The sequence below is a fragment of the Grammomys surdaster genome, unplaced genomic scaffold (assembly GCF_004785775.1).
Source record: "Grammomys surdaster isolate TR1022 unplaced genomic scaffold, NIH_TR_1.0 126124, whole genome shotgun sequence".
In the NCBI taxonomy this organism is placed as follows: domain Eukaryota; kingdom Metazoa; phylum Chordata; class Mammalia; order Rodentia; family Muridae; genus Grammomys; species Grammomys surdaster.
In genome coordinates this window covers 2,710,653-2,738,152 of record NW_021620932.1, presented here as the reverse complement: position 1 = coordinate 2,738,152, position 27,500 = coordinate 2,710,653, and the positions used below count along the sequence as shown (strand labels likewise).

The 27,500-nt window shown below is 34.1% G+C and overlaps 1 protein-coding gene across 4 annotated transcripts in view; it reads right to left on the bottom strand.

Moving 5' to 3' along the window:
- Dach1 (dachshund family transcription factor 1) overlaps positions 1-27,500 on the bottom strand; it is a 367,379-nt gene that overhangs the window by 170,740 nt on the left and 169,139 nt on the right. For 3 of the 4 annotated variants that reach the window (XM_028756542.1, XM_028756545.1, XM_028756544.1), the window contains exon 3: positions 8,047-8,208. The exons of the other annotated variant lie outside the window; for it this stretch is intronic. In XM_028756542.1, coding sequence (XP_028612375.1) covers positions 8,047-8,208 — 162 coding nt within the window. The remainder of the gene's footprint in view (positions 1-8,046; positions 8,209-27,500) is intronic. 4 annotated transcript variants of the gene reach the window in all.

Sequence of the window (27,500 nt, the reverse complement as noted above, 5' to 3'; positions counted from 1 at the left end):
ATTTACAAACATTATTGATATTGAAACAAAAGTATTGCATATTTCTATTGTTTTCAAACTGTCTACATACATTGTACCTTCTAGAAATAGAAAAACATGTTATATAAATAAGATTTGGCCTCTATGGACCAAAAATATATTTAGTAGCTTATATAAGAATGTAGTACAAATGGTTGATTATAGTCTAACAATTTCATTAACGTACAAGAAGAGATAGAGTATTATGAAACCGTGTCTTAATGCAGAAGGAAAGTTTCCCTTCAGTCATCTATTGTGAACACAGACAGTTCTATTATTTAACAAACTAATAACAACAAAGATTTAAAACAAGAATGAAAGACAATGAAGCTATCTCTCACTTCCCCCAAATGATCTAAGAAGCATAAACAATTCAATGTGCTGGACTGGCTCACAGTTCCTGTGCCACATAGAACTAAGATAATTTTAAATATATTTTTTTAAATAACCACATTTTCCCTGTATGGTAAACCTGCAAAATACTATTGTCCAACTTCTTCCACATATTAAGAAAATAGATGCAGAGAATCAAAGAAAAATGTTCTGTCCTGGTATTCTCACAGATAATGTAAACATTGTTCATTCTGATCTCTCCTGTGTAATGGTTTCATAACAACGGCACTCTACGTACCAGTTCCTGTTGAGACATATAAGTTACTCTTTGGTTCTCATTCATTTTGAAAACCACTACAAAGAATGTCTTGTTATATTTTATCTTTTATTGAGACCACAAAGTCAATAAAATGTAAAGAAGCAGAATGAACCTTCTTTTTACAAAGATACACAGTATTACGAAAAACTTAAGTATTTGAATTCATTATTGGCTCAGTTGTAGGTAGAAGCTAAATTTTCTATATTCCTCCATGTATCTAATGAGTATATCTAAAGGTGATTTCCCTGGTCAAACCTATAAGAGATTTTAATGCCATATCAAGTTTGTTTTTCTAATTTCAATTTGAAGAAGCTGTTTATTATATTCTTTACATTATCTTTTAAGAGATATTTAGTAAAGGGAAATGCTAGAGATATTAAATATTTATAAGTGCATCAGAATTCATGAAAAAGTAACCTAATCCCTTTCTTTGTTTTTAGTGATGGGGTGAGTAACTTTGTATTAGATGTCAGGAGATGAAGACATCCTTTGCATAGGGAATGATGTTCACCATATGGCCTATTCACAATCAATTGAATTACTAGTCATGGCAGTTACTACACTTTTAAGGGATGCTTGTGTTGCTTTCCATTAGTACACTAATGTGACGTTTATGAAAGGCTTGCAGTTGGGCAACACTTCTCGAACATGTATGAGACCATGTATGACCAGGAGTGACTGAAGTTAAAAGTTTTACATATAAATGGATAATTATCAGTTCTAAAATAGTCTACATTCTGAATGTGCTAACTATTTTAAACTTTTGTTGTAGTTTTGTGTCTATCATATTTACTAGACCTTGGCTGGTACAATCATTTAATCCTTCTCATCAGGGAAGAGGAAATCTCTTTCCAATTATTATTAGGAAAACATGTTAAAGTTTCAAATAGAAAATCCACATCGAATGTACTAAACAATAGCGATTTTCCTATGAAGCAGTGATACTGTCATTGAACTGGAGATGTTTTTAGAGCAAGCTTGCACTGGCTTTTTCACCCTCCGATTTGGAATCTGCTCACAGTACTGCCAGCTTAACCAAAAAGGATTAACTCTCATATCCAACTGAGAACACAGATAATTCTCAGTAATTGGTAAAAAATGAAGATGAATGGGGCTGAGAGATAAGGAGCAATTAGCTCATCAGCAGTTACAGCTGTGCACTCAAGCCGGATCCATCTCTGGAGTCTCGGCCCCTTTTAAAGAACTGAAGCAGACTAAGCACAGGACACCCCTCCCCAAAAAACTGCTATACCTGCCCATCATTTCTCCAGTCTTCCATTCTATTTCTTGCTCTGCAAAGACACCTGTCATAGCACAGTATGTAAATTACTACCTCTCTTAGGACCTATGTCTAAAGCCAATCTTCTTTTTAAACTTTTTTTTATAACAGAAACCAAATGACTACTGTAGACACTCTTAAATTCCCTGTCAATCGTTTCATTATAGCAGCATCATCTGTTTGAAAATATAAGCAATTCCCTCATCTAATTATAGGAAGGATTTGAGGTTCATTAACATTGCCAAGGCAGGATCCAATGTGCAACTGCAGAGCTCTGCATGGCGGCCTGGCTCTTGGTTTCCTTTTATTTGCTGTCTCTGGTTCTCCAAGATTTTTTTTTTCTGAAATCATAAAATCATTTTTTTCCGTCAAAATAAACATGTGTCCTAGAAGATAGGAAATCACTTGAGTGTAAATCACTCTATATCAGTAAGATTTTCTTAAGGTTACTTTTCTTGTTTCCAGGTAAGGGAATGGGCAACTAGGGAATATATTTTGTCTCCCTCTTTTTGTCCTGTTAATAAATGTGTTTTGTTGGTTGTAGGACAGGAAAAGTAAACACAAGAAGAAGAATTAGGAATGTGTTCTCAACTCAACTCATGCTCTTATTTTTGCCTGAAAGTCTTGCATCCTGTTATCTATGTCAAGTTTGAGAAGAATCTTAAAAAAACCAAGTACTTCATACAAATGACATTTGTTCAGTTTTGCCATTTACTGAACTAGCACGGGCCTTCTCATATGCTACAGAGTTCAGAAAGACAAAGTATTGAAGTCGTGAGATGACTTCACTTCCGTGAAGTAATAACAGCAGTTAGGGGGTTACGACTATAGTTTAAACAATGTGATTTTCTTGGGACATCTGTTTTGAGATCATATTTTGAATAGATATGAACTCATTTCCTATGAAGCCAGCAATCTACTATTGTTGATAGCTGTTTACCAGTTCTATGAGTCAGATATTAGCCACTGGCAAAAATCCCTCTCGAATCCTCTGTGAATTTCCTGAACTGTGTACATAGTGTTTTCCTCAAATAAAATGTTGAGAGAAGAATTCATTCTTTTCTCAACACTTTGTAAATTATAGTTCACAAAACTTTGTACTTTGGAATAATGTTTAATACATGTATTTTTAAAGGTGAATTTTCTGGCTTTTTTATTAGTAAAAGGAGTAATACACTAGGCTTAGCAAGTATTTATTTAGATAACATAGATGTTCTGTGAGATGCTTTATGTCAATATTTAGATAGCATTTCAAAACCAGAAGTAAAATTAAGGATCCTTTATTTAGATTAAACAAATTGTGATTAATTTACAGTCCTCAAAGATGACCATAATGCCAAAAGAAAAGATAAACAGATAAAAAGAAAAGTTATGGTTGCTGTCAAATTGACCTTGAGTTCAATGGTTTTAAATTTTCTCTTTCTAATATCCCAGTTTCAATTTGCAAGCAGCATGTTTAAGCTGGTTATGCAGATTGGTTGTTAAAGAAGAAAAAATAGTAATTTATCTGGCCTATACTCTGTGGAGAGTGTTGCCAATAAAAAGAATCCAAGACATTTTTCCTCCTTATCTGGGACGTAGCTCATATCAGCAAACCTGTCATAAGATAGTGCTTGATATAAACAAGAGATTGCTAAGACATCTCAGTAATCAATATCAGAATGGTTACAGTATGGAAACCCCAACCAGTGCATATCATTTGTCTCAGTATCTATTTCTATGGCCAAATGAAGCATTAATTCAAATCATAAATCTATGGTGATTTAAATCTGGGAATGAGCACCTGCCTGCTTTAATGATTTATTTTGTACATTTCAGTAAGCAGGGGATTTGTCCATAGGAACTGACAGGTCACCTTCAGATGCCAGGAGCCGACTGTTTATCACCGTGCAGACTAGCGTCTCATCTGAGCAAGTAAATATTAAACTAAAAGAATCCAATTGATTGTGGATGAGGGAGAAGGGTGATATGACCATATATTTTACTCAGCAAGGTGATGCCTCCCTCAGATCTAGCCTTAGTTCCTCACCTCTTCCTGCACTCATCATCCTCTTGGAAAGAAATGGACTCAAGGCTATCATCTAAAACTGGAATGCAAAATAGTTATTTGTCAACATTAAAGATTTCTAAAATATGTTTTTTTCCTAGCTAATTTTAGCCATTACGGATTATTCATAACTCATTATGAGCCAGTGAAAGCCATCTTTCACAAGATTTTGTAGTTACCTCACCAAGACAAATCAACCAGAAACAAAATTTGATTCCAGAGCAATAGAGATTTATTTACAATTAACTAATTGAAAAAATACACCTATAAAAGAAAGCCTAAAATATGAACAAAAAGTCATAGGAAACATGATGAGTTGACACTAGAAATATCACTGGGTGTGGGCAAGACTAAGTAGCAATATATCAAGTCTAAACTGTGCCTCTGTGAAGGATGTCACTCCTGCAAACTGCTTACTGGCAGGAAAAATTACAAAAACAGAGTTTGAATTCTGAAGCACAGTCGTAAGAGCCTTGGGATTCATTCTAGAATTCAATTCCTCTTCCTAGACACTTCTCAATGACTGATACTTACAAAGCCAACACACGTTCTATTCCTGCTGTAGGACAGTCTTTCCCATTAGCATGTATGCAGCCCTCGTGTACTGGGTGTGTATTAGATCACGTTTATATTTTAACAATGAGCTAAACTCAAAAGTTTAACAAAATACAATGTAAGGTGCTGCCTTTCTCACAGCTCTAAGGCTCCAGAAGTAATACATAACCAAGAAAAGAGGAACGAAAATGGAAGCTATTGTTGATGGCAGTAAATATAGGAAGAAACAAAAGTTCTAGGAGGACAATGTTGAAGAAACTATAATAGTAAAAGTAATAGCAACCTTGAAATAAACTACGCGAGAAATGAACACAGTGAATGACATACTAAGCACTGGATACACAGATTTTAATTATCACCGTGTCGTTTTCCAGTTGTCTTCTACTGTTAAGCTCAGAATATCTGGATCACTTCTCAAAGTCATAATCAAATTACTATTGACCACTTAAAAGAGGCAAGAACTGGCTTCATAGAAGCCTGGAGCCACAAAAACTGCTCAGTTCAGCAACTGCTTTGATCTATGCAAACTTTGCTGTGACCTTCACTGGGTTCCTTCACTCTTGGTAGCTACCCTCCTCCCACCAAAAATTCACTGTCTATGATTTCTAAATAAATATCTAAGAAAGGAGGTTTTGATGAAAGACAATAAGGTTCGTAAATACTTAGACAATTACAGCATGTTAAGAATGGAATGAAGAGGACAGCAGTAGTGTCCCAGAAATCAGATACAGTGGCCCACAATATAAATGATGTGTGTCCCTTTTTGGGGATAAGTCTAACAATCCATGAATGCAAAAATGTCTCTCACAGTCTTCTAAGGCGGTACAAGCAAATGCTTCTCTTGGTTCAAAAGAATGTACGATAATTCAGGCTATGCTATAACAGCTGAGTTCTCGACTAATAGAAAAAGTTAATTTCCCAACTAAAATATAATGGGATATTTGAGTTGTATGTATTTTAAGACACGATAATAGGCTAAGTACCTAAATAATTAAAGGGGGTTGTAATTTGGACACTAGGTAAATGTTAATACATACTAAAATTATGAAATACACATTAATGCTTAACTGTGAGTCATTCGCTTCTTAACTTCTGCCTATTGGTTTCTTAAATCTAACTGCTGCTCAGCTACTCAGGAGAATTAAGAGGTGGTTTCTTTTGAATAAGATTCTTTGAAAGGTGTTACATTGTTACTCTTAATCCCTCCTTCAAGCATCTGCCATCAGGAGTGACTTGAGTAGTGAGTCTAGTTTGAAAATAATCAAAGTACCATTTTTTTTAAAGATTTATTTATTTATTTATTTATTTATTTATTTATTTATTATATGTAAGTACACTGTAGCTGTCTTCAGACACCCATATGAGGGCATCAGATCTCATTGTAGATGGTTGTGAGCCACCATGTGGTTGCTGGGATTTGAACTCATGACCTCTTGAAGAGCAGTCAGTGCTCTTAACCGCTGAGCCATCTCTCCAGCCCCAAAGTACCATTTTTAAAAATTACTTTCATTGTTCATTGATGAGGAGACTATTTTTCTTATGGGATAAGACATGAACACAGTCCCCCACTACAACAAATGTTGTAGGCAAAGTTTTCTCCATTTGGAAAATGACAGAGGTCAGAATGTTGCAGTTCAATGAACTAGTCTCACCTTGGAACAAAACGCCCTTTATGCCCTTGTTATATCTCTGCCAGGTAAACACTGATCACTTATCTTTATAAGTGTTGAAAGTTGGTATGTTTCAGCATCAAATAGAAAAAAATTATTTAAAGTACTTCTACAACTTAACAGTTCTAAAACCGAAAGCTTTAAAATTATTTTATTTTACTTCAATATTGATTTGACTTAAAGTCTAAAGTGACCTGTACCAATGAAGCTAAGCAATTTTCTGCTTCCTTGATCATCTCTCTAGGACGTCAAGTAGTGTGAGCATTGTGTATCCCTGAGGGGGGTTTGTTGTGGCACCATCTCTTCTGCTGGTCCTCCATATTTTCACTGCCCTAAGAATACTCACCATCAGCTACTCTCAATTCAAAATCCAGCCCTTTTCAGTTGCCAGCAAGAGATTCTTCTGAGAAATTCTATTCTTCTCATATGCATGTCAGAAGTGTCTGTTTTTGTGTGTGCTTGTTTACATTTTTCAAATAACTTACTACCCTTATGTTCTTTTCCAGTAGGTGCTTATGAGAAACTTCAATGAAATAATTATTAAAATTCATAACATTTCATCATATGTCTATAACTACATCTCAATGGGTGGAAAACAGAGACTTATTGATTAACATAAGAAATGATGTTAAAGTGCTGCTTGGAGAAGAGAAATTTATTGAATTGTAGTAGGCATCTGTGTTCCCCAGAGCCTTGATGGACAGGATAATATGCCTGTTCTTTACAAAATGCAATTTTCTCTTGGAAAATTATATTTTTAGCCTCACTTCTATACTGTTAAGGAAAGGATTAGAGAATAGGAACAGAATGAAGTGTTTGCAACACCAATGCCCAGATTACAAATATGTCATTGGCAAAAAAGTAATTAATTAATTAACTCACACTTAAAGCTGCCTTTCAGAAACCAAGTGATTAGCCTGCATAGGTAAAAATTTTTCATTTGGTATAACTGTGAAAGTACATCAAAGGGAAGCCAGATGATCCTGAAAACTTTATAATGTGCTTTTCAAATGGGAAATGTCTTGGTAATGGTTGCATATAGAAGGAATCATGAAAACACAATCCACATTGCTGGCAATGTTGGAAGGTTTCAGCTAACAATCTCCCCTGTCACCGTTTATCTTTGTGTAGTCTTTGTTGCCTCTGGTAAACAGTGTTCTGAATTGAGATTTTTAAGTAATCATTTATAAATTTTGCATAAATTTTGCACTGCTTGGTATTAATTGTATTATATGCTAGAAAAGTAAAAGCTTGTAATTCTTCAGCCAGTGTATTTTGAAATTGTCATATTTTGTTAGCACCTAATTTATAATCTTTTAAATGCTAATCTGTAAAATAAATTGTATTATCTGTATGAGGAGAGCAAAGCACATATGATATCATGTATTATCCATGGTTTCAGATATCCACAAGGGATCTTAAAGGCACCCCATATGAAAGAAAAATAGCTAATGCATAAACTCTGCTATTTAGGAAATAAATTTCTTACTTGATAATAAATACATTAAAATGATTTTTTAAAATGACAAGTAGGGTTGGATTTCCATATTTCTTTCACATTATCTACATTCAACATTTTATAGTTTTGATTCTTAAAACTTACTTGAATTAGGAAATGCCTCAATTCATTACTTGTAGCATAAATTATAGTTGTAAAATTTATCTTGTGTTTAAAATAACTTTGCCAGTTCCTTAGTATACATACTAGAGAGACAAAATGAATCCTCAAAAATACATTCTCTTGATCTTAAATACTCATTTCATCAATGAGAAAAACAATTTTATGGATACATGAATGTGAATAGTCCGTGAACATTCAACTTACCAACACTTGAATTCATGTCCCCATTTTCAGAATCTGCTCCATGTTGGTTGTTACTGGCATGATAGTTGCTCATAGCTTCTAATTTTATCTTTTTCACCTTCATTGCTTCAGCAATAGCTGCATTGGTAGCAGCTGCAGCAGCTGCAGCAGCTGCAGTCAGACCTTAAAAAAATAAATTAAAAGCAAAGTAATTCAAATTCAGACTTTTTGTGTGTAATTGTTCAAAAGTCTTCCTGTAACACACATACGAATGTATATTAGATTATCTGATTCCTTTACGTAATACTGATAATATACTTCTACTCCAAACCTGCCAGTGCAGCATTAACACAAGGGAATAGATGCTTGTCAAATTCTTGATCTGAATATTAGCAGGAAAGTAACACATATTGCATAGGAGTGGAAATGTGGACTGGATGAACTTTTCGATACAGTCTGAACATTCCACTCCCTGCTGAGCATCCTCTATAGGTGCCCAGAAGGAGACAGAAAATTGGAACTACAGATTAGTTACAAAGATTATTTCTGGTACCCAAAGTCTCCTTACCATACCACATCACACTCATTCATTTCTGAATATGCCACCATTTCTCACACATGGTCTTGCAGCATCAACTTTCTACATGTTTTGTTTAACTAAACTTGCTTCCATGGCTGCACACTTCCTAGTGAAATTCTTTTCATATTCTGGAGTCTTAACTTCCATACCCTGGGCTATGATGATGCCTTCTTACCTCTGACTATAAGGACTGTGTTTTCATTTTTGTATTGGTACCCAAAACATTTTACTATGTGTATCTGCATGTACATTTGTTTTCCTTCCGAGATATTGAGCTATTCGGTGGCAGGAGCTAAGTGTTATATAGTTGTAAGGTTCAAGACATAAAATAAAATAATAAAATAAAATACAAAAGCAGTTTAGCAAATAACTCACTACCACTTATTAAATATATAAGTGCTGATTTTAGTGACACAAGTATATTCTGATCACTAAAACATAAAGTCTAAAATGCTATTTTAGGTCTAGATTGCCCATTGTCTCTTCTTGTTTTATACACTCTGATCATTTATGGAATAGCTTATAATAATAGACATGATCTAAAAATAGAATTTGAGGTCAACAGTTGGAATACCAGAATGCAAATGCCAGTAATCAGAAATACAATTATAGAGGTAGCAAGATGATAATGTTGAACAGAAAATTTATTATCTTCTTAATATGTCAACTTTTACCAAGTTGATTTCTTCTAGCCTGGCATCCACTATCTGACAAAATTGACACACCAAGGGAAATATGAATAATGGTTGCAAGTTATAGAATGTTACCTATCTGTGAAAGGATATTGTGTACTTCCCTGCACACTTCTCACATTGATGCTTTAGAAGTTCTGAGCACTGTGTTTAAGCCTTCTACATTTATCTGAATGATTTATTTACACTCCCGTAAAAAGAATGACCACACCACTTCCTCCCCACTAATCACTACTCCTAGTTACCATAGCAAAATGCTGCTCCCCATAGAATTACATGGAAATCTTTCTTGGTGGTAATCTTTGCTATGAACTAGATCCATAAAAGACTCTGCCTTCTCTTCAGATCAGAACAAATGGGCCATGAGCATTTTTACCCTAAGTCAGTAGGATGTGCAGGTCAGATGTTTGCTTGAAAAGCTCATAACCACTCCTTAAAAGGCATTGATCTAAATTCAAAGAATTCATCTGGGTCTACCATGAGCATTCACTGCCTTTCAAGTCTCACTCTGAACAGATTCTCTCATCTTCCTATGACTGAATTTTCTCCTCGATTACTCATTTCCTTCAAAGATGTCTCAGAATATTTTCTTTCCTGTACTCTTTAAATCCTCTGTGTGTTTCCCAGAAAAATATTTTCCCCTTGATTTTTGCCTTAACAAAGGAGAACATTTTGTTTTTCCCTTTCTTCTATTTTCTAGTGGGTACTTTCTCCAATTTATGTCTCTTCGCAGCTCTGCAGCTTGGCTTTATGCTAAGGAGACTCTAGTAATTGCATTCAAAAATGAAGACTTAAGAGGCAATTACATAACACTCAACAAATTCCAAATAACACAGTCCATAATTGTTTAGGAAATGGTCTTGGGAAAACCAACAGATCATTTTGAAAATAGTTTCATCTTGTGTAAACCAAACAAAGCCCAAAGAAGAAACATAATGATTAGGTGAGAAAACTATATAAAGAATAGCATATTCTATTCACTACAGCCAAGGCCTGTTGTATATCCTGTTCATCTGTAAGCAAGATTCAAGTGTAAGTTTTCATGAAGAAATACGGGTTACTTACTCCCATTTTCTAGATTATTCCTATTTACCTAATCCTTTAATTATTCTAACTACTTTAAAAAATACTTTTAATATATTCTACTGTTGCAAATCTGTTTCATACTGTTTCCAAGTTTTACAATTCTACTAGAACTCCAAAAGTTTTATATGTCACATTCAACCATATAAACACATGAACATGAACACATTTACTGTAATTTGACTGACGTGAAATATAACATTTCTTTTTTTCTCCAAGGGTTTTTATCATGGGTAGGAAATTATGGTATAAGAAACAATTACAGATTTTGGTTCTACAAACCCTTCTTGTATTTGATTTTCTATATCTTAAATTCAACCACTTTTGTCCATATCCAGCACTGCTGCAATTACAGACTTTATGTCTTTTTCCATAAGCTCTGATTCACCTTCTTTAAAATAGACTTTTCCATAAAAAAGCACACCAGTTCGTCATCCAAAGGCACAGTTATAAATAAAATTGTACAGACAGAGAAGGTTGTATTTAGGAATATATATGTACACACACACACACACACACACATATACATTCATACATACATACATGTAATATCAGTTTATGAAAAGAGAGGCTAAGAATTTAAAAGGAAGGTATATCGAATGGTTTAGAGAAAGAAACAGGAAGTAAATAATATAATTATAAAATAATTTTTAAAATAAAAGGAAAAAACAATTTTATACAATGAGTTTTAGTCATATTCATTCATTCCTCTCACCCAAATTTTCAGAGACTCATCCCCTAGTCTACTATCCACCCAGCTTTCTGTACGCCTCTGTTTTATAAACCATGGAGTCCAATTTGTGTTACAGATGAAAGCTGAAGGTACAATAGATGCACATATTTAAATTTGAGCATAGTATGTACATATAACATATACACCTCACATTCTTAACACCTGTCATTCTCCCAACCTATAATCTTTCACTCACATACAACTCAAGAGGAACATAGAAAGTAACGGCCTGATCAAAGCATTCAATGTCTGCTGTTAGAACCAAATGTAACACTTTACATCAGGCTTCTTATTGCACACTTCCATGATAATACATGTGGAAACATTCCGAGTGACAGATTAACTTCTATGTCCCAAACATACAGCCAAATTTCAGTTACCCAAGTGGATTACGTCAAGTTGTCTGACTTAAGTTTTTGAACATGTTCTTCTGACTTTGTGCAGAAGCCTTATCCCAACTGGACAAGAATTTACCTTCCAAGTATGTGTCAGAAACAATCATGGAGCTTTCAAAATAAGCACATAGATACATCACATCTATCTACAATTCTGACTCAGGAGGTCTGATGTTGAAAATCTTAGGCTCAGTATTTGCATATTATAATATTAATAATACTACAGAAACCATCTTGTCATCTAGCAGTCTTTATATATGACGTAGGAAGAGCAACATAATCCTTTGCTGTCTCTTTTAGTACATATATATATATATGAGAGAAGAAGATGTAGCTTAAAGGAGGAGGGATTACAGCTACATCTTTGGGTCATAAAATCAAGAGATTATGGATAGATTCTTAGTATACTTACAACAAATGTTACTACAGTATTTGCTGTAACCTGTCACTGAAAGCTCAAGTCATTCTCAGACTTGATCACTTGAACAGCCACAAGAAAAATAGAGCAGTAAATCTAACCGTGTTTTAAAAAGTACATGAACATTTTTTATTTGTGTTAGATTGTATGTGAATGCACAAGGGATAGTAATTTAATTTCTAATTTTTAATTTCTCATTAATATAATATAAAACACAACTCTCCATAGGTTCTCTGCACCTAAGATGTTAGAGGATCACAAGCCATTTGGCAGCCCCTTACATTATTATTATACTTTCCTTTGGTTTTCAGTGGTCCTTTCCTTTCAAATCTTCAAGGTAATCCTTAGATGCTCTGAACCTATTGTCTCTAATGAAAGTATAGTTTTAATCTCATTGTAGCCTTACGTAGAGGTTGTGGTGTATATGCTGTTCACTAATTAACTTCCAAAAAAAGAAAGAAAGAAAGAAAGAAAGAAAGAAAGAAAGAAAGAAAGAAAGAAAGAAAGAAAGGAAAGAAGGAAGGAAGGAAGAAGAGACAGGGAAATAAATGATTTATAGAACACCTAGAAATCAAATCATGCCAAAATTTTTATAAAAAAATAATTATTCTCTTGGAAAAATACCAGTAACCTTTAATGTGTACCATTCTCTTTAAACTCCTTTCTAGTGGTATCTATACAGAGCCTAGCCTTGTTCTACCTCAGACTTCTGCGAATGTTCTGCTTCACCTGCTTCCAGGTCTCACTCCAAAGTGTCTTACATGTCACAGTACCACTACTTTTAACTCGTCCTAGTCAAAACAGCTAATTTTCTTTTTCAGAGTTAGTTAATCCAGTATCTCACAAAAAAGTGGGGGGTTATCAAAAGATTTTTTTAATATAATGTAAGAAATTTTTATTTTTATATAAAAGTAATTGGTAAGAAATTTATACTAAAATTTACACAGTGTTTCTGTTTAATAATGAATGCTTATTAGCCATGTGGAATGTTATTGCAATGACTTTCAAAAGTGAATGTTTAAAACTCAACATGGAAATATAAACTCATTATATCTATCTAATAAAAAGAGAAGAGCCAAAGCAAACCAACCAACTGGAATGTAAAGTGATTACATTGAAAATAATCCATATAAGAAGACAGATAACAAGATGAACAGATGAATTAATTTAAAAAATGAGTTCTTAAAGTAAGAAATAATTAACTCCTTTATTCTATTCACTAAACATGCTAAACCACTATCAAAGGTCTTAGAAGGTAGCTGTTTAGCTATCTTAGCACACGTCTTGATTAGACCATCTTCATGGATCAATTTATCACATAATCACTGAATCCAAACTCTGTGTGCTGTGTTGATTCAAAGCCCTTGGTATTTCAGATACAATACCATGGGTCTAAATTTTGGAAGGGAAGCAAGCATTGTTACTATGTGAACACATCCTATTACTTTACAAAAAGAACAATTATTTTCTGCTTTCAACTTTTGTTAAATAGCCTTTAAATTCTTTCAAATGCCATTATGCTATCCTGATCACCCTTTAAAAAATAATAAGTATCTCATTATATTTATTTCAAATAAGTTAGTGCCCTTAGTTATAAGTAGAAGATTACAACTGTAGATTATCAATATCAATAAAGAAGACATATTGCTGTCAAATCCTTTCTCTGATCTGTTTGTTTGCTCATTAACTTGAAAAGCCCAATCTTTGATCTTTGGTTTCAAAGACATCAAGATGACTTCCAAATGTTTGATATGCTGCCTACTTTTGCATTGAATTCCATATAAAATGCATTTTTCAAATCCTAATGGTTGAAAAGTTATGTTACATTGAAGAGATGGTAAGTATTCAAATATTCCATATGACCCACTGTTTATTAGTCTATGTTGCTTACTAAAACCCAGAAGAAACAAGTTTAAACATGCAAGAAATTATGGTCAAGCATAGTTATTATTAATATTCTAGAATTGATAGGTTATTTATGTCTGGCATTCTTTCCCCCTGATTATTCAGGGAGACAGGCGGGTTATAAATATCTCATCACTCCACCGTCACAGAAATTTCCTCGACAGTGCTCATGCACAGCTATTAGCAATATGAATCTAACCATTACAAGGAGGAGGAAAATCGAACATGTGGCATTAATACGCAGTCCTGGTTCCTAACCATCTGATAGGCAGATGGTGTGAAGCGGCTTCTCCAGCTGAAATGAAGGGGCACATCATTTAAAGGCTTGTTTGCATTCTAACTGATATCAGTGCCATATTGATATACACGATGCATCGTGGCAGGATTTGAACAATCTAGTTTGCTTCAGTCATAAATGTTTACAGCCTTGTTTTTTTTTAATCTTATAAGCATGTTTAGAAGAGTGCATTTTTAATTTATGAAAGCTATTGTTTACTTCTGTTGAACTAGAAGATTAGTAGAAAGCTGGAATATTAAATTACTTCAACCAGAGCAATATAACCAAGACATGAATAAACTGGGTTTCTATTTTCAATAAGGATGTTAGTAAAGGAATTTTAAAATTAGCCCAGGCATTTTGTGCATTAAATACATTTATTCATTTAAACCTTCCAGCTAGTTTTTCCCCAAGTGGCACAGAGAAGAACTAATGCTTTACATAGTCATTCATTTAAAACTCTCACTGTGTGCAATTAATCTTGTCTAACAATTCAATTCAGAAAGTAAAACATCAAAAAGCATAGTTCAATTCAACACTCATTACTGTGAGGCAATCCTTCTGCTCCTGACAGTTCCTAAAGACTTTGAAACGCTATGTTGAAGGTGCATTGTAAGCTCTGTATGAATCTGAATTACAACTCAATTGAAATCACTCCAAGACACAGGACTCTTGGCTCCATACAGCAACTTGAAAACACCAGTATCTTTTTTTTTTTTTACCCTACGTTTTTCTTATCCTTATTTAAATACCAGCTGTCCAAAAACTGACACTAATCTCCAGTTATTTTATTTCTTATTACTTTCTAAATAAATTAAAAATGTGATTGAACCATGTCTGTTCTCATCTCAAATGCTTAAATTGCAGAAATTATAAGCTACTAGAATAAGAAACTTAATTGTGCATCTGGTTAAAGTGAATATTTTCAGCGTGAACTTGTCTCTTAATGTCCATTAGACTGACTTTCTTGCCCTTTGTAGCACATTTGTATTCTGTGGAGAAAAGGAAAATTGATCCCTGAGGCCACTAATGGAAACACTTTCTATACCAGTTTTCAGTTTTTCAATTGATTGAATTAGATTTTAGAAATGTTTAGACTAACAATATCAACCAAAAAAAAAAAGCTACCTCACAAAGGTACATAAACATATAGTAAGAAACATATTATCTCCTTCTGAGTTAGCAGTTAGAATGTCTATTGATGTTGTTATTGTACAGGTATTATTTAGACAGTCAGGAAACAGTGTGGGGGATGGAATAGATTGAACAAAAAGGAATGAGGAGGGTTTGGAGAGAGGAAAAGGAAGCAAGAAAAAAATGTAATTATATTTTCATTGAAACAATATTTTAAAAGAAGTGTTATTGTATAGCTAATCACTGATAAATAGATACCAGGACTAGCATTAGTTTAAAATTTCCAGTTACTCTGAATGAAGGGTTTAGCACCTCAGTGGTATCAGAGGGCCAAACACCATGCGGATGCCATTTGGCCATGAGTAAATCACTGAAGCATTTTAATGGGGGCCTTTGAAAATCGCACCTTCTGATCAGTGAATCAGAGAAACAGGACAAACCAGAATAAACAAAAAGCGTTAAATTACTCTAATTTGGTTCAGTAGAATTGAGCTTCTGCGTTGAAAGGCAAGCTTAGCATGTCATGTGTACCTCTTATTCTTCTTTAACCTTATTCTTTTTAGAAAATAATTACTAAGCCACCTCTTGGGGACTCAACTTATAAATATGGGTACTAGAAAAAGCTAATTTTTGTTTTCCTGACTATGAGATGCAGGCACAAAGATGGTAATCTTTTCCATAGCATCACACCATTAAACAGTGTCAGAGCAAGGTCTCATCTAGGTCACATTGCAGCTCTGAATCCATTGAAGATAAAGGTAAAGAGAACAGAAGAGAATCCAGCAAGCCACAGTAAGACCCATCTCTTTACTTTAGAGCTTATAGACTTTATGGAGTGTCAGGGTTAGACGGACAAATAAGTGCACAAGTATGTCTGATGGCAGGGAAATCTGACTAAATTTTTGATGACAGCTTCATAAAATTCACAATATATTTGCTACAGAGAGAATCATAATTCACATTTAATTGTTTACAAAACTCTTTTATATGAAGTATTGATGAAATTCAACATTCATAATATTGCCTGAATCCTATATCTAGTGCATATCATGACAAAATGAATATTGTCTTCTGCATAACTCAAAATTGAAACAATTCTCATTATGCACTTTAACAGAAATCAAAACTTGACTCTAACTTTCACTGAAGCATGATATCCCATACTGTACTTTTCTATTTCTTAATGAACAATGCATTACCTTCCTTGTGTCATTCTATGGCCTAGCATTTCTTCTAATATTTATAGCCATCAAGTAAAATAACCTAGTAATTAAGCCTAGGCAGGTAGTTCTAACTAGCCTGAGTATGACTGACAGAGTATTACATTTGAAAAAGATGTTTCCAAAGAAGCAAATAGGTAATGGATTGCTGAGCTTGACTAGGTTGATGAGCAAAGTAAAAAATGCCACAAGCATATTTATTTTTTTACAGAAATATCATCTCACTGGCATCTGAATTCAAATAATCTCAAATATTCTACTTTGTCTCAATTTCTTTTGATATTTCAATAAGTCCCCCTTTTATCTTTGTTCTTCACAGAATGCATATGCACCCTTTTGGCTCTGCTGGATTACAGTTTGATATGAGGATAGAAGAGAGGAAAAGAGAGGAAAGAAGAGGAAAGGAGAGTAGTGGAGAGAACAGAAAAGAGATGGAGAGGAGAGGCCATGAGAGGACAGGAAGAGAGAAGAGAAGAAATACAAATTCTTTTAAATTTGAGACTTATTTAGAGAAAATTATCCAAAGACATCGAAATATGTGAAAAATAAAGACATAAAAGTTTTCTGATTTGATAACATAAATATTTTCATGAAAAGACCCCATGAGGATTGTACAGTCATGGAGACACATAAATATTTATAGACATTGCTTTTTGTCTTTCTCAAGAAAATTCAGTTCAGGGTCAGGGTGAATGGGAACATTTATAACTCCCATCACTGAGTAACAGACAAGAAGTACACAGGGGCCAACACACCCAGGATAATATATTCTCCACTCTATGTTCTTCCAGGTATGTCAGCCTTTCTGGAGGGACCCAGTCAGCCTATAAGGTGGAGATTTTCCTCATTTGTTTGCAAAGAGCAGCTGAATGGAGACAATGCTTAGAAAAGTAAGCATCAAGAGCCCTACAGTTGGACCTTGGGGAATAAAAAAAAAAAAAAACAATTCAGATGAATTTTGACAGGACAGACCCCATCCCCTCTGAGTGATAGGGAATGTTCAAAAGAAAAATGGATGAGGTCCACAAGCTGTGGGGGGTGTCAGGCTGAGGCTAATGAAATCTTTGTCTTAGCACAACTTTATAATCACTCTGAAGTTACTTAACGCCTTGAATGTGTGAGAGGCGAATTTAGCTTGATCACAATATGACATTGTTGCTTTTCAAGAATAAAAATGTTCTCTTACAGAGCCTGATTATCATATTCATCTTAGATCACCTGGAAAGAGAGCAGATGGGTATTCTATTATTCACCTCTCCATTTTTGCTATAAGATATTTCAATAGAAAAAGATGTTTGTTTCTGATAGGAAGATAAATGTGACTTTGGGGATTTTGACTTATTCGTTGTTTGTTAGTACCTTGTATTTGTTTTCAGAATAACAGTGAGAGCAAATCCTGAACTTTCCTTACATGCTTTCACTTTGAGAATAGCATCCAGGTTTGTCCTCATCCAGTGGCTCTTGACCTAATTTGTTTTATGCCACGAGATTCTATTAAAAGAAACTAAATCACTGCAGTAGATTTATTCACCTTAAATAATTTAAGCTAATTGAAAAAGAACCAAACTAAAACTAAAACACTTTCTTAGGCATTCAACTTCTGCATGTCAATTAGTAATTTAAACAACCAGCTAATTACAGCAGCTTTGCAAGGAACACGAGCGCGACTACTTGCACAGCCCTCTGTCTCCTCTGAGCTAAGACAGAGGTAAGCAGCAGATCTGACTCATAAACATGTCCATCTCTTCCGTGGTACATTAACATGTCAGGAAAATGTTTCCACTGATGTATATTTGATATTTTTCTCACTTTTTCCACAAAACTATTTTCAAGCAAATTCATTTTGATACATAAACACCTACCAAAAATTTCATTTCTGATCACTCTTTCACAATTGTAATATCTCAGACTTGTAGTGTGACTTCAAGAAATGGCTGACATAGCATTTTTTATCACACCGGTTACATTATGTTATTAATATTAAGAAGCTGAAGTCTTATGAACTTGCTCAAAAAGGAGACGCAGCTTACCATTATTGTATTTTACTTATGTTCCTAACTTAAAACAGCTAAACATTCTTTTTATTTAGCCATGTTAACAGGTCCAAAAAAAATGCTATTACCAATCTCCATTCTTCTTTTCATCTTGATATGCATCTTTGGGAAATAAGTTATTTCTTCCCTCCCAAATATATTTAACAGGACCACTCAGTTAGTTCTTTGTACTGTCTGATTTATAGGGCCCTATCATATGTACAACCATCCTGTAGGGAGCTCAAAACTTTTATTTGCAGTATTTTACCAGAAATCTTTCTGATGATTTTTTTTAAAGAAAAAAGTCAGATATAAGTTTATTTTAGAAGTAAAACCTTTTGAAATATTGCTGAAGTGCATTGTGAATAAAGACAACACACTTAAGTGGACTTCCTCTGCTTTAAACAGCATTCATCTTTTCAAAAGCAATAGCTTCTCAGTCCACACGGAGTCTCCTGCATTATTCATTTCATGTGCAACCTCCACTAGACCATAAATTGTTACTTTATCTAATCAAAGGAGACTTAACTCTACAGAAGGTCAAAGGTTTAATTTTGTGAAGTATTATCTTACGCTATGAGTTTAACCGAAAAATAGAAGAAGAAAAACAGCCAAGAAACTGGTAGTAAATGAGCCTTTATTGCCTCAGGCATTGGCCTAGTTAATAAACTTTCATTGAAGGTTTCTTTCAACTGTTACGGACAATGAGAGGGGAAAAAATCTTAAATTACAGCCATGTGTGACTTTTAAAGCAGTCATTCTTTTTTATCTCAACCTCTTTAGTTCAGGAAAAAAAAAGACAAAGAGAGATTGTCTTCAGTCTCTTAACCAAAAATGTATGTTTCTAAACAGATGAAAAAGTACAGATAAACTTTTCGAAAAGCAGAGGTCAGCTTTGAACAATGTAAAAAATACATTCTTTAGGTGTTGAGTCTTAGAGAATAATCTCTCAAACTCAGTGGTAAACTACAAAGAGGACAGGGAAAACGTGAGTTCTATCCCATGACCCCCCACTCCTAGAGTCTCCTGCATGATAATACATAAAGCCTTATATTTCAGTCACTGTACATGAACCATGCCAGCTTTAATGTTAATTACAGGCAATGTAATTATAACATTATTTATCTCTTAAACTTCTCAAGTGGAAAAACTCCCTCTTCTGTAACATTCAAAATCACTAGTAGCAAATATTTAATTTTAACAATAGTAAATTAAAATGTGTAGGAGGATCAACTGCATCTGTCTAGCTTACACTTTCAATCAACGATCTCTCTGCACTTCTCATTTTAGCATTTGCTGGAGGACATAAGTCAACTTCTCGTGACCTGTAGATATTCTCATATTTTTTCAGAGACACTGTGTGATGATCAAAGTTGCTCACTACCACAAAAACATCTTGATCTACACCTCCATGTATTGAAGAAGAAAGATTCCTGGGTCATTTAGCTGTGGTCTAAGGTAGAAACAGTGGTCTTCCTTTACCTCCAGCCTATTTTGGAATACAAGGTAAAGGGAGACTTAAAGAAACATACCCTTGACCAGGTTTCATTTCCCAGCCAAAGTGTTCTCACTAGGGTATGTAAATCTAGCCTCCCATGCAGCTTTTTACAGAGCAGGCACTCTTTCCATGCCATGCACAGGTCCCCAGGACCAAACTTTGGTCACCTATGAATCAATTCAGCATGACAGCTTACTCAGGCAGTACAGGGATGAAAACATGGCCTCTCAGGGCTACTTTCCACACTGGTGAGGAGCAATGAGCCTTACTCCAGTGAAAAGACAGGCACAGGTTCCTATCAGTACTTCTGCTGCTTTGCTGTATTTACTGAGAAGTACAGAACAACTCCTGAGAAGGAGAAATCTACTGAGATTTAAGACAATCGGACATTGATGAGGAGGAGAAAAGTAAACTTCTGTGTACAATAGGAGAACCCCAATTTACATTTCTGGTTACAGTTTAATCTGGGTATGGGAATATGAGGAAAACTGAGACAACTGGCCTTCATTAATGAAAGAGGCTTCAGAATCAATGAGTAAATTTCTCAATGGTGTACAAATCCATAACACCAAACTTTAACGTTACAGGAGGAAGCTTGTACAGAGGGATTGGTCACATGTGGAGAACTTCTTTCATGTTTTGTCCCACTTTTTTTTTCTGCCTAACTTGTACACATGCATGTTGTCTGTGAGTGTCATATGGATAAAGGGAAGAAGTATGAAGAAGCATTGGATACTTCCAGGAAAGGAACCATAACTCTGCTTGAACGTAAAGTTATATACATGGATTTGTAAAAGCAAGGGCAGTCATGGTTTAAAACTACAGTTCTATTCTCATTTATCATTTTCTTTTAGAGAAAATGGCCAAGGTACATTAGAAAATGACCCCGAGATCAGAGAAGCCTGGGAGAGAAACAAACTCAGGTATCTCAAGTTTAATTCTTACTTCCATTAATCAAAGTTTTATGGGTTTGGGAAAGTTGTGCTACAGAGCACAGAGAGGATTCGAAACAAGCCAGATCAAGAGAATTCAAAGGATTTATTAAAAGTGCAGACAGTAACCCAGACTGGTGTTTTAGCTAGATTGACTCAATTAATTAATTGTACATTGTGAAACTAAAATGCTCAAGGAACGTGTCCATGCCTGCAATGCAGTAATGTAGCCAAATACTTAGAATCTTTCAACCACCAGCAGCTTTTGTTGCTTTTTTCCTTTAACCTAATCCACAGTTTGACACAGATTCTAGGGTAATGGAATACAGTTTTTGATTGAAGTAATATCTAAACATTGCCACACTAGCCTGGTGGCCTAACAGAATACTGTGTTTCTGAAACTCGAGAAACGCAGGTTGGAAAACAAACTCATCCTCTCTGCTCTGGCTGGAAAGGTCTTCAAGTAAATTCTTTGTTCCCGAATAAGCCTTTTTTCCTGTTTCACAGAAATAAATATATATTACTTCAGCCATAGCATTTTTTTTCAGGCTGTGACTCAGTCAAAGGAAACTATTGTCTTTGGCTCCAAACATTGTGAGCACAGATAAACACGGGAGCTAGCTTGGCATCCCTCAACAGAGACTTCAGAAGTCTTATCACTTTATCTAGTGGGCCTCAATTTGCAATGATAAAAATGTCACACTGGAATGTTTCTGTCAGTGGAAAATCAGGGCTGGAGCAATGGCTCAGAAGTGAAGAGCATGGGTTACTCTTCCAGAGAGCTGCATTTGACACTCAGTATCCAACACAGGCAGATCCCAACCACCTGTAACTCTTAAGTCCAGCAATATACGGAACTTCCGGCCTCTGCTGAACCAGAACTCATGTGCGCTTACCCATATGTGAACACAAATAGAATGAATTTTAAAAAGATTTTTGGGAACAGAAGAATAGTAACTAAGCATACACTTAGAGTAATAAACACATTCGTTAAACGTAAAGGCCAATGAAATAACAAGTACTCATAGTCTATTTTCATGAAGCCCACAAGACAAAGAAACTAAATCAATACTGAACATCCATGTAGAGAGGGCTTAGAGAAAAATGGATAAACGTTAAAGAATTAAAGGGTGGTGGTTGTATAGACTTGGAGTTAGAAACAATCTATAAGTTTATGTTTGGATCCCATGTTTAAAATATATAAAGAAAAATAAAAAAGGTCTTAGTGACTCCTATAACTTAAGAAATTTAAAAGAATGATGATGAACATTAATAAAACCTTAAATTTTACAAACAATACCACAAATTTAAAATCTTGGTGTTTTTATCAGTACATTACAAAGCATAAACAAAGATGCTTGAGAGAGCAGGAAGGTGAGAATAAATAAAAAACAGTCTTAAACTAAACAATATTACTCTGGGGAGGCAGGAAGAGTTGTCTTAGCATCAAAAGGTTTGAAATGCACTGTTTAGGATGGGAAGTCATTGCGATGTCTAGAATCCAAATTTATGCCATATTTTCTTTGTGGCGTTACATCCCCACATTACCAAGTGAAATGCAACAACTCTTCCAGTTGATAAAATTTAAAGATGAGGACATTCTTCCTTCAGCAAAATTTTTATCAGGTGAAGCCCAAAAGATCCCCTCTTGAATATTCCTGAGCCTTAATCATATGATTTGACATGCATAACCAATCAAAGACAAACAATGACCACAGCTGGATTGGCATATTGTTCTGTTGTTCCTGGTAAGAGAAAAAAATCATGATTCCTTATAAAAATCAGATTACCATCATAAAAGAAGAGATGAGAGGTAAGAGACAAAAAAGTTATCAAGGTCTGGCAGTAAAAAGAAAAAATATATTGTAGAATAAATATGATAGAAATAGCTAATATCCTTAATAATAACTAAAATACTCTGACATTTTAAATAATCCAATATTTAAATGTGTATGCATTATGCAATGTTTATGTGATGGACAATCTATTTCTCTTACCTAAGAAGATAATATTTTTCCTCCAAATCTATTTTTCATTTCAGAATAAAAAATTTGTTGCATTTTTTCAAATAAATGCTTCATAAAAATTTGTGGTGACCTTGACTTTTTTACTTTTAGATTCACCAGAATGCAAACATAAAAGAACACTAAATGCTCTCTTTTCTTTGCCACATCTAATGGGAGATATCTCTAGAATGAATAACATCATCCTATACCTTTAAAATGTATAATAAGATAATGTACCAAAACTTTACATTTCTGATATTGTTCATAGTATTTCACTAATTATCCAATTACCATTTGATTAAAAGATAATTAAATATTCACAAGACAGAGAAATCTGAACACAGAGGTCACTTTTGAACTACATCAACTTTACATCTAAATATGTACACGTGTTTATTGTCATGACAGTGCTGTTTGATCCCCTCATTTATAATGTTAATAAAACAAATCCTAAATGCTTTTAAGAGTTAAATATTAGAAAACATTGTAGAAAAATTATGAAGTTCTGTGGGTTGTTTTCCTTGAGAGTTATGTTTATAATCCTAGTTTAGTGCTGGTCACAGTCCTCACAAGAGAAACTTCTGAGTGCAGTGGGCATAAGTTAATGCAGAGTCTCATAACTGGTCAAACCCCTAAGAATAAATGACTTTGGGATTCAAGACCATAATGGAACACCTGTATTGCCCATTTCAAGACTCAGAGATAAGTGCAGAAGAAGGGACAGAAGAGGGTAAAGAACTGGAGGACAGAAAGGAGTTCTGGGATGCACTGTGTTCTGGATACGACACGGCCATTGTACGCATGTTGTCTCCGCATCCATAGATACAAGTCCAGGTTAGTCATCATTTCATCATGGATCAAGAACATGCTAAAGAGGCTTCACTCTTTCCTAAAATACTATTGGAAGTTAATTTTTCCTCAAAGGATCATTGTCTTCAATGGTAAATATTCTGAATAATTGCCCAGACTCCAGACCTCCTCACCCATGTGCACTAAAGCAACCCCAATTAATCTCAATAGGTCACAAATACAGAAAATAACTAAAGAAAAAGAATCGGATAGAGAAGAGAGGGAGTAATGAGACTGATCTGGCTGAAAATGCATTTGAAAGATCATTAAAACTCATACTATATACGTATAAAATTGTCAAAGAAAGAAAAAATATGTTGCATGAAGTAACAGAAATAAGACAAAATAATGTAAGCAAAGTCTACCTTGTAGTCCCAAACTTTCTCAATTACAGAAAGATAACTTCTATAAGATATGCCTACTATGGCTAACTTTCTTCCAGCTGTGAAAATATAGATCATGATTGCAGAATGGATGAGAACATTAAATTACATAGTAGATGTAAGTGCTGAATGACACAGGTGTTTCAGAACAGCACCACTATTTCTGCTTGTCATCATTGCAGCACAGCAAGCCTTTCTTTAATACTTTGCATCAGATTCCTCACTGTTGATAAAGTCATGTTTACATGTTCAGAGCAGAGTGCAAAGCCAGATTGATACACTGCCTCTTTCCACTGTATCTTCACTAGTAGGATCAAACTTTTCACAAGAAATATTGTAAGTATTTAAATGAAAGGACACTGGATCAATTACAAAATCGCTTAAAATCTAGACCTACAATTTTCTCATGGTGCCTAAACTAATCATTAACTTCCTTGAAGAATGACCTTGAGAATATTCCCATGTTTTGTTGGAAGGAAAAAGTAAATGAAGGACTGTATGTAAGGACCCTCAGTTCTACTTGGGAAACTAAGCACTCCATAGAGGTAGAGTGTTGTTACTACTGTTGTCACTGGAAGATACTAATATGAATAATTCAACACCATAAACTAACATTTAAATGATGAAAATGGAATTACAATTTATGTTTATAATGGTTAATAACTATTGCCAATCTGACTGAATTGAGAGATGTTGAGCAAATTGGTTAGGACAGCAACCCTCTGGTGTGTATGTGACATGATGCATTTCCTTAGCCAATTAGATCATAAGAGCTCTCACATAATGAATGCATTAGTCCGGTTATGTTGGATTCATAAGCCTAGAGTATCATTGGGAAGTGATGAAAAGATTGGTTTTGTGGGCTGACTGGAGAAAGCAAATCATTTCAGAAGTGTTCTCAGGACTTCTGCTTGCCCTGCTCTCTTCCCAAATACTGTGCTGTCAGATATGAGATGAAGAATTACGTCCATACCGTACACTCACTGAAATAGTGTCCTTCTCAAGAACATGCTATCCAGTAACTCTGTACTGATTTCCCTTAGTTGAAAGTCAAGATACATACTTTCTCCCTCCAGTTGCTCTATCTGAAATTTTGTAATTATGGTGAGAAAAGAAACTTATGTAACACTATAGCAAAATAAAAAAATAAATAATAGGAAAACACAAATGATACAATATTGAGTTTGAATTATGCATCTCGTTATGTGAGAACTGATTATAAGGCTAATTATAATATGACAATATTAAACCAAAAATAAAATGCAGTCAAATGCTTTTGAACAACACTGCTCTAACAAAACAGGATAAATTCTTGCATAACAGTGGAATTTTAGATTTGAAATGCATATTTCATACTCTGGATATTAATCTTCAGTCACCTAAATAATTGGTAGAGATTTTTAGTATTATATAGGCTATCATTTCACTCTGTTAAAGCCAAATTTTTGAGACAAAATTTGCTAACTGGACATCACTCTGTTTGCCTAATTTAATTTTTTAAAAATTTAATAGTTTCAGTAGTTCTAATCAATGTACATAAATGAAAGAGACATTATTATGAGAAAATTACTTTGAAAAATTAGGCAAACTTATATCTCTTTGATATTTCTATAATCACTGAATTACCAAATATAAGGTATATACATATACTTTTAGTACTTGTTGAAGCCCATCTTCTCTGATCTCAGAATAGTATTTGATTTAACATGGTAGCCTATTTCTCTATTGATTGATTTTTCCTTATGCATGTTCAGATGATAACGATGTACTTGTTTATCCTAAGAAATTTTTCTCTTCTTTTCAAGTATGTATACAATTCACTTTGAGACAGGAATTATGTAGAATAAGTAAAGAAAGACAAGAAGTCTGATAATATAACAATTCTTTCCTAATGTTCTATAGTAGCAAAGTAATACTTACCAAGTTCCTAGCAGCAAATGCTGTGTCCATGTTATATTTGTTTTGTGGTCATTGACATATTTTGGTGTACAATCACTAGATTCAGACGTTCTGTATGTATCATTACTTTACATACAATAGCGACAATTCAATTAGGCTAACATGAATAAGGAAAATATTCCCAGAGAAGTGCCTTTCCCATTGTTTTATAGTTCGATACATCACATTTCAGTCATATATTTATCAATTACTGAATGGCACATGTTAGGTAATAAATATATTAGAATAATAGATAGCATTATTTATAGTTTTCAGAACACAAGAAAAGTGACCCATTCAAGTATATTTTTATAGAAGACTGTTCCTACCTTTCCATGCTTTTATAATGAGAAACTAAACTAACTTTTAAGAGAGTATAGCAGAGACTAGTGAAAACCTAGAATATTAAATTAATTAATTCTGCTATATTGATTTCCAATCACTATAAAGACACTCTGTTTAATGCTGACAATATTTATTACATTTCAAAACACATTAATTTATGAGATATTTGTCAGTAGATTGTCCTCACAAAAATGTATATGAATTATTTCATGATAATTAATATTATAAATAATGTCAACTTGGCCACATCTTAACTGTTTGTAGGATGCTTACAAACAAAACAGACACTGACACTGTCATTCACAAATGACTAGGTACCTACTGCAAAGGAGGGAACAATCCAATGATGATAACTTAGCATTCTACTTTATTTTTAATAATTAACTTTTGTTGCAGTTATTTCATCTTACTGTTAGGGAATTTAATTAATATTTATTCCCAAGAGAAATTTCTCATTTTGGAATATTTAGTAAAACATTTATTTTCTAGGAAACAAAGGGAAAAATTGGAATAAAAGTTAAATATTTAAATAAATATCAGCAAAACTATTTTTAATTTTGAAAGATTAAGCCAACTTATGGTCTCAAATAGCTATTGTCTCAGTCTAAATTACAATTTTCAAAACCACAAAGACATTAAGAAACACAAAATTGAAAGATATTTTAGACAGAGTTGTATTTGAGGTGAGGTAATGTTGATAAAGGTAGTTATCAATCATGTATAATTATTGAAAATATGTAGGTGGCTGTTGTGTTGTTTGCGTAGTTTTTGATCATTTAAAATTGTCTCTTAATTCTTTACCCTACAACCCTAGCTCCAAATTAATTATATAAAATAGATAACCCCAAATTCATGGCAATCTTCCTGCCTGCATACCTCATGTATTAGATCTATACATATGCTACTATATCTACTTTGTTCAGTAGTCTGTTCTGTGTTATTAAATTTCCCAAGGGATACAAAAAACAGAAAAGATAGAGGTAAAGGGAGTATACAAACCCCACCACCTCTCTCTCTCTCTCTCTCTCTCTCTCTCTCTCTCTCTCTCTCTCTC